At 46.0% G+C, this 15,282-nt stretch overlaps 1 protein-coding gene across 1 annotated transcript in view; it reads left to right on the plus strand.

The window, feature by feature from the left end:
• LOC121544480 (AT-rich interactive domain-containing protein 1B-like) overlaps positions 1 to 10,011 on the plus strand; it is a 257,508-nt gene extending 247,497 nt beyond the window's left edge. The window contains 9 exon segments of the mRNA XM_045209158.1: positions 3,752 to 3,908; positions 4,028 to 4,206; positions 4,709 to 4,835; positions 4,945 to 5,064; positions 5,174 to 5,249; positions 5,388 to 6,249; positions 6,376 to 6,506; positions 6,740 to 8,308; positions 8,310 to 10,011. Of these exon segments, the coding sequence (XP_045065093.1) occupies positions 3,752 to 3,908; positions 4,028 to 4,206; positions 4,709 to 4,835; positions 4,945 to 5,064; positions 5,174 to 5,249; positions 5,388 to 6,249; positions 6,376 to 6,506; positions 6,740 to 8,308; positions 8,310 to 8,645 (3,557 nt within the window). The 3' untranslated portion in view covers positions 8,646 to 10,011.
• The last annotated feature ends 5,271 nt before the right edge of the window (positions 10,012 to 15,282 follow it).

Genomic DNA, 15,282 nt, shown 5'->3' on the forward strand with positions numbered 1-15,282 from the left:
AGCCTATCCAACTGACAATCTCTTAGAAAAAAATATTAACTATTGGAACCAAGACTTAAAAATAACTGATATTGGCACAAGATGGAGCATTGGAACATAACTAACACAATTACAGTTAATTACAGTTAGCTTAATCCAGTATAAACTAATATACATAATGTATTATACAACACAAAATTCACAAATTCGACAGCACAACCGCAGAGCCATGTCTTAAGTGTAAAACTATCAATGACTCAATAATTCATGCCTTCTGGGAGTGCTATAAAGTCCAAAAGTGGTGAGATACCCAATGGGTTGGACTCTACTTTCTCAACAATCATTTTGAAAAAACATTTACTTAAAAACTGGAAATCAAATGATCCTCCATCGTTAAGACAGTGGATGAATCAAATGCATTATTATTAAAATATTGAAAGAATGAGTGCTTCAGAGAGAAACAAAATAGCACAAGTTGAAGCCATATGGCATAAAGTATTACAAGCACTAGAAATATCCAAAGGATGAAAAATTAGATTAAAAAAATAATAATTAACAAACAAGATGGGTATGGATACAGTGGGATACATGTTGGACTGAGCAAGTATGATGTCATTAATGTTTGTTGAAATGTATGTACGTCTGAAGCTAGGTTTCCATCCAATTGATGACAGATTTTCATGCAAATATTCTGGAAAAAAATATGCAGAAAAAAAACAATATCCGCATTTTCCCACCAGAGATGTGTTACCTTCAAATTGACTTGTTGCGGATAAAAGGCTGTGCGAGATGAAGTAGTGCACACAAAATGTACTTTTTCGCTTAAGTTTTCGTGTACCGCATAAAAATCTAAAGTTCAATGTGTTTCCATTTTGAACTCTACGGATAGTTTTGTCACAAACTGTTGAGTTAAATAGCAAATGTGCCTACCAATATTTTGGTTATGGAAAATATATTTAACAGCGGTTTAGATTGTACAATGATTCTCTACACTATACTTGCTTGTTTTGTCTCATAAACTAAAATTAGGCGAATTATTAGAATTTGAGCAACCAGGAAATGGCGGAGCGATTTCTGCATAGTGCATCTTTAAGTTGTCTAATGTCTTTGTCTATGTATAAAAACCTAAATAAAATCGTACATTAAAATTTTTTGAATTCTGTATGCTGAAACCTAATAAAATACAGGTACATTTGAGAACCAGAGCAGTCGCTATTACCTCCACTTAGATGACATAGTTATGATTGATTGAAGTGGAGAGAGAATAGTCTCCATACTGTGCTAACACAGGAGAGACCTCATGTTGCCCAACTATTCCTCTATCTATCCACCCATTCACTCTGCTGCTCCCAGGTGCCTGCCTGGCTGGCTGCTTCACTGACTCACACTATATATAGCTGACAGCTAGGTGAGGATGTTCCAGAGTACGGAGAGCTGTTGAGCAGCCAAGATGGGAGGAGGGGAGGGGATTTCCCCTGAGCATGATTAATGAGGGTGGAGTCATGGATATAAACAACATTGACCTCCAGTCACACTCACACGAAGCCAGTGAGCCAGCGCTTTCTGTCTTATGTCATCCACCTCTACACACCTACATACTAACCCACATCTCTCCCTCTAAATGTAGAGTAGAGGGCATTTGAGTTCACGCTGTGTAAATGTCCCCTCCCGCCCTCTCTCCCTCCTAGTGTTGCCTGCCTGTCTTTCTGCCTGCCTCCCAGTGTTGTCTGTCTACCAGCCTATCTGTCTGCCTGTCTGCCAGCCGGGAAGGGAACGCTCTTAAAACCTTTACCTGCAGTGGGCTAAATCAGGGTCGCACAGTGTTTCTTGATAGTCTTAAACAAATCTACGTTGAAACAAAAGTATACATCTCACACACATGATTATGGGCTTTAAAAAAAAGAACACACCTGTACTATGTCAGTTATAGAGTTGGAATGTATTACATTTTGAGTTTGCATCCCAATATTACACTTTATATAAATCACAGAAGACTGAAATATAACAAAAGCATTTGACATAGAAACACAGGATAATAACATTTTTAATTAATTATGAAATTATGAAAAATATGAATAACATTCCGCCCATAAGGCCACTAGGTCATTCGACTGCAGGAAAGGACTACCCTCCAGTAACCCCTGGTTCATTGTTTACGTTCTGAGTTGCTCCACGTGTGTGTTTGGCCCATGTCTATGGAGGAGATGGGATATTCTGGGAAGAGGAGAATCCCAAAGACACCCCCCCACCCCCTTCTATGCCCTCTCTCCCTTTCTCCCTTTCTGTCCCTCAATCCCTCGCTCCATCTCTCCCAGCCCCACTGCAAGCGAAGCCCTCGGCTCAACCATCAGTCTATCTCCCCCTCCTTTCCTCTCTCTCTCAATCTCTCTCTCTCTCTCTCACTCTCTCTCTCTCTAATCTGATGTGGAAGCAGGGGGTATTGTTGAATAATTCAGAAGTAGTATGAATTTTTAAAGCCATTCTTTATTCCTGTTGGAGGCGTGCAGTGCAGAGAAAGGCCATGGAGGCTGTTTCAGAGGAGCTGCTAAACTAAACGCTCATTAGGATTCACAGAACCAGCCTCTCTTATCTACTAAAACTAGCCATCATGTTTTCCTTAATTCCTACTTGTACGCCTTTCACTACTTTCGCTTTGTAGGGTTTTCATGTGTAATGTGGCATGGCATTACATCGTTTCTTGTGTTGTTACAGACCTTCAATAATTTCATATTCCCATGCACTGAAAAATTCATAGCCATGGCATCACATGATTTATGCATCATATGGTATGATACTAGCTTCATATCATGTTAGCAACTTAACCCCTATTTGGAGTGAAGTGCAGTATGGTTGGGGCACTGGTACAGTAGTCTCTCTCTGATATACTGTAGGGAGTGCACAATACAGTACAGTACAGTATAACCTGCATGTGGGTGAGCCGCGCCCCTACAGACACCCCCCTTCTATGTTAACTACGGCTGTGCCCCCAGGCGTACCCTCCCCATGAACCCCTCACCGAGTTCACCCTGCCAAAAATGAAAAACAATCTTAAAAAACCTGCCAAATAAAGCTCTCCACAGCAACTGCGGCGAGTTCCGCACCATTCTCTCCAATGAGCAATTCCCACAGAGAGGCCTTCTCTTCCTTCTGTTTCCTTCTCTTCCTTCTCCTCCCCTTCTTCTTCTTCTCCTCCTCTTCGCCCCCTTAGTAGCAGTCCCTGCGTTCCCCCGCTACTCTCGGCAGGCAGGCGCAGGGGCTAGGCTAGTGTTAATGCCGCCTGTGATGCGAGTTTGTGGTGGTTAGTGAGATAGGCCCCAGCGGGCCCTCTGATAGGCTAAGAGGATTTTGGGGAGCTGGCCGCCCTGCCTTGCCTCACTTATATCACCCCTGTCAATGGCTGTGTTGTGGCTGTGGCCTGGCGTGCTGTCAGAGGGCCACCCCGCATGCTATAGGTTAACATGGGGGAAACGCTGAAAACAGGCCATCTTTCTATGCCATCTGAACCAACTTCATATAGAGAGGTTTTGGCCTTGGAACTCCCTCAGAACCCCCTCATTTCCCCTGCCCCGCTCCTCGGCCCTCTCTCTAAATCTGCCTGGTCTCTATGAGGATTAAAGAGGCTTGGCGAGTTGCCATATGCTGGCAGTGTGATAGTGCTACTTACATCCTCAATACTGTTTCAATGCACTCCACAGGAGATTCCCTATTCATTTATAACCATCTCTTGCTCTCTTTCTCTGTCCCTCTCTCCCTCTCGCTCTCTCTCTAACAGCTAACTCAGGGTCCCTGCAGGGCCCCCAGACCCCCCAGTCGTCAGGCAGCAGCTCCATGGCAGAGATGTCAGGTGATCTGAAGCCTCCCACCACAGCCACAACCCCCCAGGGCCAGGGCCAGGGCCAGGGCCAGGTCACCCCCATCCCAGTCAGCAGGTACACCATGACCCCCTATCATTCAGGCATATATACCCTCTGTACCTCAGTTAGTAGCTCGGTACATATGTGAAAGTGTCTAGGTCCTCACCTTTTACCCCCTGTACCTCTGTCTCCAGGAGCAGTGTGGTGAGTGTGCAGGACCCATTCTCTGAGGTGAGCGACCCGGCCTTCCAGAAGCGTAACTCTCTCCCCCCGGGGGGCCCTGGGGGACCATACCAGCAGGGGGTCAACATGCCCCCTGACATGATGATGAGGATGCAGTACGAGAAGGACCCCTTCGCTGGCATGAGGAAGGGTGAGTAGACCATGGACCCAGGCACTGGCACAGACTTACCACCATGCAGTACACAGCAATAAGCTGATGAGTTGTACAAACATGGCAGATGCAGAGTGTTGTCCTGTGACTGGAACATAAAGGTTTTGTCTTTATGGCATTTATGAGTTCCTCTGATGTCTTAGAATGTCTCTTGTCCCAACTTCATCTTTCTCTTTTTTGTCCTACATTTCCACCCGTCTTTCCGAGCAACACCAGTTTTTACCTACTCATTACTTGGTCACTCACCTCTGAGACCAGAGGATGGTTAGAGTTTAGAAATTGGCATCTGAAAAAAGGTTGTGAGTGAATAACAAAGCTTGATTAGCATCACAGCACATTGCGGGGTCTCCTGAGCGTGCTGATGATTATTAGTAGGAGACTAGTGCCACCTAGTGGATGAACCATTACACCAACAACACTATATACTGTGTTTCCAGTATACTCTCCATTCAAACTGTGTTCTTCTGGTCTCTCTACACAGTGGCAGGAGGGGAGTCCTACATGCCAGGCCAGATGCCCAGCGGTGGCATGCAGGAGATGTATGGCAGGCCTCCATCAGGTATGGGCCAGCGCTCCCAGTACCCATACGGACCAGGCTACGACAGGAGGTAAGCAGAGGGGTACTAGACACCTGAACTGATCAGACATAGTTTAGAAACTAATGCTGCCTGGTTTATGTTTTCATGCAAACTGACCGCTTGACTGTCTGTCTTTCAGACCAGACCATGTGATAGGGATGGAGGGGAGCATGGGCCCCCCCGGAGGCCAGAGCAACATGGGACCTTCCAACAGCGAGGGCAGCGTATACTCTCCCAACAGATACCCCTCCCAGCTTAGGTGAGGAATACATCTTCAAAATGGAACTGAAGAAATGATATTTCTTACAGAGGGATGTTCCCTGTCTTTTTATCAGTTAATGATCACTTCCTTCTGTTATTTCCTATAGACATGATGGTTACGGGCAGCAGTACCCTGGAATGCCATATGGAATGCACCCATCAGGGATGTACCCACAACAACAGGTAAGAGACATACACACTAAGGAGCTCATTGATCAGGCCTCATGATGCAGGCACAGCAGAGTATAGTTGAATGATTGGTTTAGTATTGAATGTTTTTGGAATATAAGAATCACCTTGATATCTTATGCTTCTCCACAGGGTTACAAGCGCCCCATGGAGGGCATGTACGGCCCCCCAGGCAAGAGGCACGAGGGGGAGATGTACGGCCCCCCAGGCAAGAGGCACGAGGGGGAGATGTACGGCCCCACAGGCAAGAGGCACGAGGGGGAGATGTATGCCATGCAGTACGGCAGCCAGCAGCCTGACATGTACAACCAGTACAGCACTGGTTATTCTGGTCCTGAGAGGAGGCCCATGCAGGGCCAGTTCCCCTACCCCTCCCCCTATAGCCGGGAGCGCATGCAGGTCTCTGGCCAGGGGCAGCACCCCCAGCACCCCATGGGTCCCCAGATGATGGCTGGGGGGCCACCCTCCAACAATGGAGTGGAAGGACCCCAGGGGCCCAACATGTGGCCCTCCAGGACAGACATGGGTTATCCCTACCCCAACAGACAGGGGGCGCCATCCCAGGTACCGCCATACTGTCCTATGGGGAGAGGAGATGATATGGAGGGCAGACCCATCCAGGATGGTCAGTGGCTCGGGCACGGAGGCCATCGCCAGTCCTCCTACATGTCAGGTGGTATGACCCCCATGTCCTCTCGCCAGCCCCCCTCTGCCTACCAGACCTCCCCCTCCATGGCCAACCACCTGCCCCGAGCACCCAGCCCTGGCTCCTTCCAGCGTTCCATGGAGGCACGGATGTCCCCCAACAAAGCTGTCTTTATGGGCTCCATGAAGATGCCAGGCAAACCGGGCATGCCCATGCCAGGGCAGGGTAGTGGGCACCCAGGCCAGGTCCCACCTAACCTGCGGAGAGACCTCAACTACCCTCTAGGATCTGTAGAGGCCACCATGCCCCTTCTCAAGCCCCGCCGCAAAATTACCTCAAAGGACACTGGTAAGAGATTACCAAGTCCTTCTATTTACTGTCATGGTCAAACCAGCACTGTTATTATCGTGATGGTCTTGATATCTGTGACAGGTATTACAACCGTCTCTCCTCTAACCCCTGTCCTCTCCACAGGAACCCCCGAGGCATGGCGAGTGATGATGTCTCTGAAGTCAGGTCTGCTGGGTGAGAGTACCTGGGCCCTGGACACCATCAACATCCTGCTGTATGATGACAGCACTGTGGCCTCCTTCACCCTCGCACAGGTAACTGGAGACACTCTACACACTTTACTCTTCTCTTACTATTGTTCTCAACCATTCCAGGACTGAGTCTTGATGTCAGTCTGAAATTATTTACATTTAGTAAGTGCTTGACAGTTCTCCACCCCAACACAAACCAACACATCTTTATCAGATTACACTGTAAATATTAAGGGACGCTAAAGTGCTTTAAAACCAAAGCCCTAATGTCATTTGTTATTTTGTCGTGTCTGCAGTTGCCTGGCTTCCTGGAGCTGATAGTGGAGTACTTCAGACGCTGTGTGATGGAGATCTTTGGCATCCTGGAGGAGTATGAGATAGGGACCATCGGCCAGAAGACTCTCCTGGGGCCTAAACCCTGTAACCAGGGGGAGGAGCTGACCTCTGAACCTGAGATAGACTGTGAGGCCAGCCAACCAGAGCCTGAGCCTGAGCAGGAGGTGGAGAGGGGGGAGGTAGAAAAGGGGGAGGACAAACCTTCTGACATCACAGAGAAAATGACAGTGGAAGTGATGTCATCCCCCAGTGCAACAGAACCAGCCCCTGAGGGAACGAAGGAGGAATCTGAAGCCGAGGTGAAGGTAAAGAAGGAAGAGGGGGAGAAAGAACAGGAGGGAGAGAAAGAAAAAGGGGAAGAAGAAGGAGAGGGTGAAAAGCCCACAGAGAGTAAGGAAGCCAGAGCTGAAAGTAAGGAAGACTCTCCTAATCAGTCTGTGTCAGAGCCAGAGCCAAGGCCACAACAGGCCAGCAAGTACGACAAGTTTCCCATCAAGATCCTGCACAAAGAGGACCTGATTGAGGACATGACAGAGCAGCTGGCTCACGTGACAGAGTTCACCAGCGGACTGCTCCACTGGCAGGCAGGCGGGGGGGATTCCACGGCCCACATCCAGACCCACTTTGAGTGCAGGGGAGAGCAGCCTGACAGGACGGAGGGAGAGAGAGACGAATGTGCCATTCTGAATAAAGAGCAGGAGACTGACTCAAGTACAGAGGAGAAAGGGAAGGGTATCACCGCCACCATAGATGACATACTGTGTGCCCGGCTCGAGGCTCTGTCAGAGGGCCACCCCACCCACTCTGCCCCCACCTACCCATTCAGGCTGCACCAGGGCGGGGGCCACAAGCACATCACCCTGCTGGAGGACGAGCCCCGCTGTCTGAACGAGGCTCCACTCTCCACAGCCTCTCCTTGGCAGGACTCCCTGGCAAAACGCTGCCTCTGTGTGTCCAACATCCTCCGCAGCCTCTCCTTCATCCCTGGGAACGACTCAGACATGTCCCGTCACCCAGGCCTGGTGCTGATCCTGGGCAGGCTGCTGCTGCTCCACCACCAGCACCCAGAGAGGAAGAGGACGCCCCCTAGCTACCAGAGAGAGGAGGTGCAGGAGTGGGGCCTGGCCTGCAGTAAGGATGAGTGGTGGTGGGACTGTCTCACTATACTCAGGGAGGACACCTTGGTCACCCTGGCTAACATCTCTGGCCAGCTGGACCTTTCCCTCTACCCAGAGACCATCTGCCTGCCCATCCTGGACGGCCTGCTCCACTGGATGGTGTGTCCCTCTGCTGAGGCCCAGGACCCATTCCCCTTGGTCGCCCCCCAGTCCCCCCTAACCCCCCAGAGACTGGTGCTGGAGTGCCTCTGCAAGCTGAGCATCCAGGACAACAACGTGGACCTGCTGCTGGCCACGCCACCCTTCAGCCGCCAGGAGAAGCTCTACGCCACCCTGGTGCGCTACGTGGGCCAGCGTAAGAACCAGGTGTACCGCGAGATGGCTGTGGCCACCCTCTCCAACCTGGCGCAGGGGAGACTCCACGGCGGCACGCGCCATCGCAGTACAGAAAAGCAGCGTGGGTAACCTGATGGGCTTCCTGGAGGATGGGGTGAGCATTGCCCAGTACCAGCAGAACCCCCACAGCCTGCTGTACATGGCCCACCACCCCCCCATGGAGCCCCCCAGTGTTAACATGATGTGTCGGGCTGCAAAGGCTCTTCTGGCTATGGCCAAGGTGGAGGAGAACAGGCCAGAGTTTGTCTTGTACGAGGGCAGACTCCTGGACATCTCCATCTCCTCTGTGCTCAACCCGGGGGTAGCCAGCATTGTATGTGAAGTACTCTTTCAGTTTGTTAAAAAATTATGACAGGAGGATAGACAGGCCGGAGCCAAGAGACGGACAGAGAGATGATGAGAAGAAAACATTATTCTGTGGTTTTATATTTTTATTTAAATGAAATGGAAGAAAGTTATATATATATATATATATATATATATATATATATATATATATATATATATAGCTCCTCTGCCCTCATTAACACTTTGGTTTTGGGATTTGAAAGATGATTTTAATACAAATATTTAATACCTGCTGTTGTTTAAATGTTGTATATTGTTTGAAGACTTTTGTTTGTACTTTCTTTTGTTTAACCAAAGCTGGTGCCAGATTTTGGAGAGGATTCTTTCATTTCAATGTTTTGGAATTTTATAAATGTTCATATCTGTATGTGCCATATATGGTTTGTTTTGTTTACGAGCTCAGATTTATTTAAATTGTGAGAGATATTGTACATAGAACTTTTCTTGCCACACAAAAAAGGAACATTGATTTTACACAAACATGTAAATGTTTCCATTGCTGGAGAAATTGTGCAATAGGACTAGTGCAAGTTGTCTGTTGAGGGCGACTAAAAGATGTGAATCTTTTTTTAAACACTTGCAATATGTGATTTTGACCATGGGTAGGCAGTGTTGCATCAGCCAATCAAAAACATGAGAAATATTGTCCTAATTTTAACAGTCAAACATTTGACTTGCTTCATTGTTGTCAATCATTACTACTACATCTGGGAGTCAACTTTCACAAAGGAACAGTATCTTAAGCACTTGCATTTGTTTGATTTCCTTTTTAACCCAAGTAGGCCCTATGTGTATATATATAGACTGTTGTACATTGGACACAACTTCCCTCTTTCTTTCAGTTTTGGTTGATTCTCTAAATTCACCATCAAAAATCGTGTTATTACAAAGTGCTGGAAGTTTCCCATTATTATAACAACTACTTTTGTTATTGGTAAGATGTGTTATTGTTATTATACATATTTTGTTATTGGGGTCAAATATTTGAACAGAGGTTGTATAGGTCTCTGTATGTATAAAGTTCCTGTACTACGCATTGTAATATAGCTTCAAGCTGATCAAAACAATATTTGGTAATGAAATGTGGAAATGCCAGGGTCAGGGATAACTAGCTGAGGTTAAAGAAGACTTGTGAACATATTTATTTAATTTTATGTCCTTCATTCATGTAAATTGACATATTCTGAGCCAAGAAAATGTAGTTCAAAAATAAAACTCAGAAAAGAACCCACAGCACACACAAGGTCTGACAACTCATTGTAAATTCTCCATTTGTTTCTTCTTACTCAATGACTACCTTTGATTAATTATACATCTTTATACTCTGTGTTCCACATATTATGAATAAAATGTACACTGACTATTGTTAAGCACCGGGAGAGTTGCATTGTGTTCAGACAATCTTAGGATAATAAAACAAACATCAACAACTTACTATTATTGTTTCTCAATTGAAAACACAGAAAGAAATATTACAATCACTGCTGTTTTTCTGAAGCCCACCTGTAAAGCAGCGCTGCAAACTGACCTAACCTCATCATTTTCCTGATCTGCACACTCACCAACCACAATCACAACCATGAGAAATGGGATGAAATCATATGAAGGTTAGGGTTATAAAGGTAGGACTGCTCTACGTGTTTCAGGCCATGTTCTCTGTATATCCAGTATGCCCCCTCTAACTCAGGAATATTGTGACTGAGGACAAGGCTCTTGACTTCACCTCAATCATTCCTTGTAGACAACATCACTGATAAGTGTAGGGGTCAGGCAAGGAAAACTGTACTTTGTAGTTGTTCAGTCTGAAAGCACCCCTTACTACATACTGTATCTATTCACTCCAGTTTACCATGCAGACAAATCTGAATTGGACAGAGAAAATCTGTTTTTCAAGCTTACCCTCTGTGGTTATTTGTTGTTCAAATAAAGCACTTAGATATTTTTCAGAATTCTCATTTGCCCTCTGGATGATGGTTGATGATCTTCTGTCTTCCTCTGCCAGATAACGTCTATTTTAAACCGCCTTAATAACAGCATTCCACTTACTGCCTTTAGACTGACACGGATGGCAAGACACAGTCTTATTAGATGTCTTCAGCTCATTTCAGGTTCGATTTCAAAAGGGATGATTATAAGGCTTCTTCTGCCGAGCGAAACTCGGGAAGCATATAAGCACCAACAGTATATTTGTTGTATAATAGTGCCTGTGAGGTACTTTGTGTACCTCAAACGTCCTTTCTTGCAATTCTCTAACTACCTGTCCTTTGGCAGTTTGTGTTGGTTGATAGTGTGCAGATAGTCGTGTTTGAATGAAATACTATGATTCAGAGCACCATTTAGGATACCTTAGAACATGATATAATGATGTCAGAACATAGAGTGAGGGAAAAAAGTATTTGATCCCCTGCTGATTTTGTACGTTTGCCCACTGACAAAGAAATGATGAGTCTATCATTTTAATGGTAAGTTTATTTGAACAGTGAGAGACAGAATAACAACAAAAAAATCCAGAAAAACGCATGTCAAAAATGTTATAAATTGATTTTCATTTTAATTAGGGAAATAGGTATTTGACCCCTCTGCAAAACATGACTTAGTACTTGGTGGCAAAATCCTTGTTGGCAATCACAGAGGTCAGACGTTTCTTGTAGCTGGCCACCAGGTTTGCACACATCTCAGGAGGGATTTTGTCTCACTCCTCTTTGCAGATCTTCTCCAAGTCATTAAGGTTTCGAGGCTGACATTTGGCAACTCGAACCTTCAGCTCCCTCCACAGATTTTCTATGGTATTAAGGTCTGGAGACTGGCTAGGCCACTCCAGGACGTTAATGTGCTTCTTCTTGAGCCACTCCTTTGTTGCCTTGGCCGTGTGTTTTGGGTCATTGTCATGCTGGAATACCCATCCACAACCAATTTTCAATGCCCTGGCTGAGGGAAGGAGGTTCTCACCCAAGATTTGACGGTATATGGCCCCGTCCATCGTCCCTTTGATGCGGTGAAGTTGTCCTGTCCCCTTAGCAGAAAAACACCCCCAAAGCATAATGTTTCCACCTCCATGTTTGACGGTGGGGATGGTGTTCTTGGGGTCATAGGCAGCATTCCTCCTCCTCCAAACACGGCGAAGTTGAGTTGATGCCAAAGAGCTCCATTTTGGTCTCATCTGACCACAACACTTTCACCCAGTTCTCCTCTGAATCATTCAGATGTTCATTGGCAAACTTCAGACGGGCATGTATATGTGCTTTCTTGAGCAGGGGGACCTTGCGGGCGCTGCAGGATTTCAGTCCTTCACGGCGTAGTGTGTTACCAATTGTTTTCTTGGTGACAATGGTCCCAGCTGCCTTGAGATCATTGACAAGATCCTCCCGTGTAGTTCTGGGCTGATTCCTCACCGTTCTCATGATCATTGCAACTCCACAAGGTGAGATCTTGCATGGAGCCCCAGGCCGAGGGGGAGATTGACAGTTATTTTGTGTTTCTTCCATTTGCGAATAATCGCACCAACTGTTGTCACCTTCTCACCAAGCTGCTTGGCGATGGTCTTGTAGCCCATTCCAGCCTTGTGTAGGTCTACAATCTTGTCCCTGACATCCTTGGAGAGCTCTTTGGTCTTGGCCATGGTGGAGAGTTTGGAATCTGATTGACTGATTGCTTCTGTGGACAGGTGTCTTTTATACAGGTAACAAGCTGAGATTAGGAGCACTCCCTTTAAGAGTGTGCTCCTAATTATCAGCTTGTTACCTGTATAAAAGACACCTGGGAGCCAGAAATCTTTCTGATTGAGAGGGGGTCAAATACTTATTTCCCTCAATAAAATGCAAATCAATTTATAACATTTTTGACATGCATTTTTTCTGGATTTTGTTGTTGTTATTCTGTCTCTCACTGTTCAAATAAACCTACCATTAAAATTATAGACTGATAATTTCTTTGTCAGTGGGCAAACATACAAAATCAGCAGGGGATCAAATACTTTTTTCCCTCACTGTAGGTAGTTGTACTGTAAATGTATTTTATTTGAGCTGTTTTCTGTGTTGGTGGCTGACTTTCACTCAGGGCCCACCACCACAGCAGCAGGCCTCCCACATACTGCTTCTGGGTTGCTTAGTCATAGCTCTGACAGCCAGGCTAGAAGTGATGCCAGAGCTGCTGCTGGTCTGGCTGGCTACCTCCCACCAGCCTCCCACCTCTTACCAATACTGGAGGTGGGTGAATGAGTGTTGGGTAAAGGAGTTCTGACACTTTCAACATAACACAATGTGTGTGTGTGTGAGCATTTGCATGTGTGTGGCTGTTGAATAGCTTGTGGGGGTAATCAGTCTGTGAAATGGGGATTCTTTGTATATTTAGTTGACTGAATGTGTGTGTGATCCCCAGTTCATGCAATGGTCATTCTATCATCACATCCTCCACTATTGATTATGTTTCACAACTCTGATACTGAATGGACTTGGTTGTGTCACCGACCATCCTCTTGTAAGACAATCTTCCCTGAGAACATTGGCACGATGTGGGCCCAATGCAGGCTAAAATATTGGCTCCATGTAGGCTGCCAATGCGCCTTTGCTGTTTAATAGGAATGTATTTATTTATCATTTATTTATGAAACTTTTAATTCAATGCATAAATTGCATAATTTTCAAGTCTTAAAGGTATTTAGGGAAAATGATACATTGTATCAGAAAGACAACCAAGTTTTTACAATCATACATATATTTTTTACAAGAAAAACTGTTTGTAAATTGGGCTTCACAAAACAGAACCCTTAAACTGGACTGACACTGAGTAATGGTTGCACAAAAATAACTGTGTACAAACCACGCCCCCATATATTCGAATGAGCCCCGCCTCTAGCTGGGCTTGTTGTGGGCTAGCCTGTGCTGGGCTTGGTGTGGGCTAGCCTGTGTTGGGCTAGTTTAAGCTAGCCTGTGTTGGGCTGATGTGGGATTGGTGTGGGCTAGCCTGTGCTGGGCTTGGTGTGGGCTAGCCCCTGCTGGGCTTGGTGTGGGCTAGCCTGTGTTGGGCTAGTTTAAGATAGCCTGTGTTGGGCTGATGTGGGATTGGTGTGGGCAAGCCTGTGTTGGGCTTGTTGTGTGCTATCCCGTGTTGGGCTGGTGTGTGCGATTGTTGTGGGTTAGTTTGTGCTGGGCTAGCCCATGTTGGGCTGGTGTGGGCTTGGTATGGGATAGCCTGTGCCCACCTTGCCCACCAGGGTTATCCTGCCCTGAGTAGTATGTAACAGAAAGTGTCCCTGGACAAAGGCCCAGATACATTCTGAATCAGCCCCATTTTGTTCTTAGACTGGAAAAAAGGGATACCATATCCAGTCATTTTCTAAGACAAATTAAGCTTCATCCATATGTCAGGACTTGCTGTGAGTCCAGGATTTAAAGTGAACTCTTGGATTAAGGGTAAATAGAAAGCATTGAAAACATCCATCGTTTGGCACAGATTTATCCACTATGTCAGTCTCATCATATACATTTAATATGCTGTAATCCACTAGTATAAAAGTATTTTGGATTACAGCATCCATATGCTGTTTGATTGGAAATGTGTTTCATGGCAATACCTCCTGAGACTGCTGCTCAATATACACTAAGTATACCAAACATTAGAAACACCTTATTAATATTGAGTTGCACCCCCTTTTGCCCTCTAAACAACGAAAGTGTTCCCAATGCTTCCCACAGTTGTGTCAAGTCGGCTGGATGTCCTTTGGGTGGTGGATCATTCTTGATACACACAGGAAACTGTTGAGCGTGAAAAACCCAGCGGCGTTGCAGTTCTTGACACACTCAAACTGGTATGCCTACTACCATATCCAGTTCAAAGGCACTTAAATCATTTGTCATGCTTATTCACCCTCTGAATGGCACACATACACAATCCATGTCTCAATTGTCTCAAGGCTTGAAAATCCTTCTTTAACGTGTCTCCTCCCCATCATCTAGGGGCTCCCGAGTGGCGCAGCGGTCTAAGGCACTGCATCTCAGTGCTTGAGGCGTCACTACATCTTTTCCAGGCTGTATCACAACCGGCTGTGATTGGGAGTCCCATAGGGCGGCGCACAATTGGCCCAGGTTTGGCCGGTGTAGGCCGTCATTGTAAATAAGAATTTGTTCTTAACTGACTTGTCTAGTTAAATAAAGAAAAAAATATATATAAAAAATCTACACTGATTTAAGTGGATTTAACAGGTGACATAAATAAGGGATCATAGCTAACATGTGTTCTGGACATCTGCGCATGGGACTCTTGGAAGATTGGATAAAGGAGGAAAGTGAAACATGAGTGGGGGATTACACAAGCCTTCTGGAAGATCTGATGAAGGAGAAGATGGTGGACAAGAAAGAAAAGTGGAATATGGAATGGAGGATCACACAGAACTTTTGGAAGCGCTAGAGAAGGAAATTGAACGTGACGAGAGTGAGGATAAATTAAATATGGTGGCAGGTGCAGTGATGACCGCTGAGAGGAGCTGAGTTTAGAGGGAAGCGGTATGATGAGGACGGAAGGCGACAAATGCAAAAAGATACGTGCTCCAGTAGTTCAGAGATGGAACCTGACGAAAGTGAGGGTGAAGTACCTGCGGTGAGGACCGCCAAGTTCGAGCGTCATCCCGATGATGACAAGGATGA

This window comes from Coregonus clupeaformis, chromosome 29, assembly GCF_020615455.1.
Source record: "Coregonus clupeaformis isolate EN_2021a chromosome 29, ASM2061545v1, whole genome shotgun sequence".
NCBI classification, from domain to species: domain Eukaryota; kingdom Metazoa; phylum Chordata; class Actinopteri; order Salmoniformes; family Salmonidae; genus Coregonus; species Coregonus clupeaformis.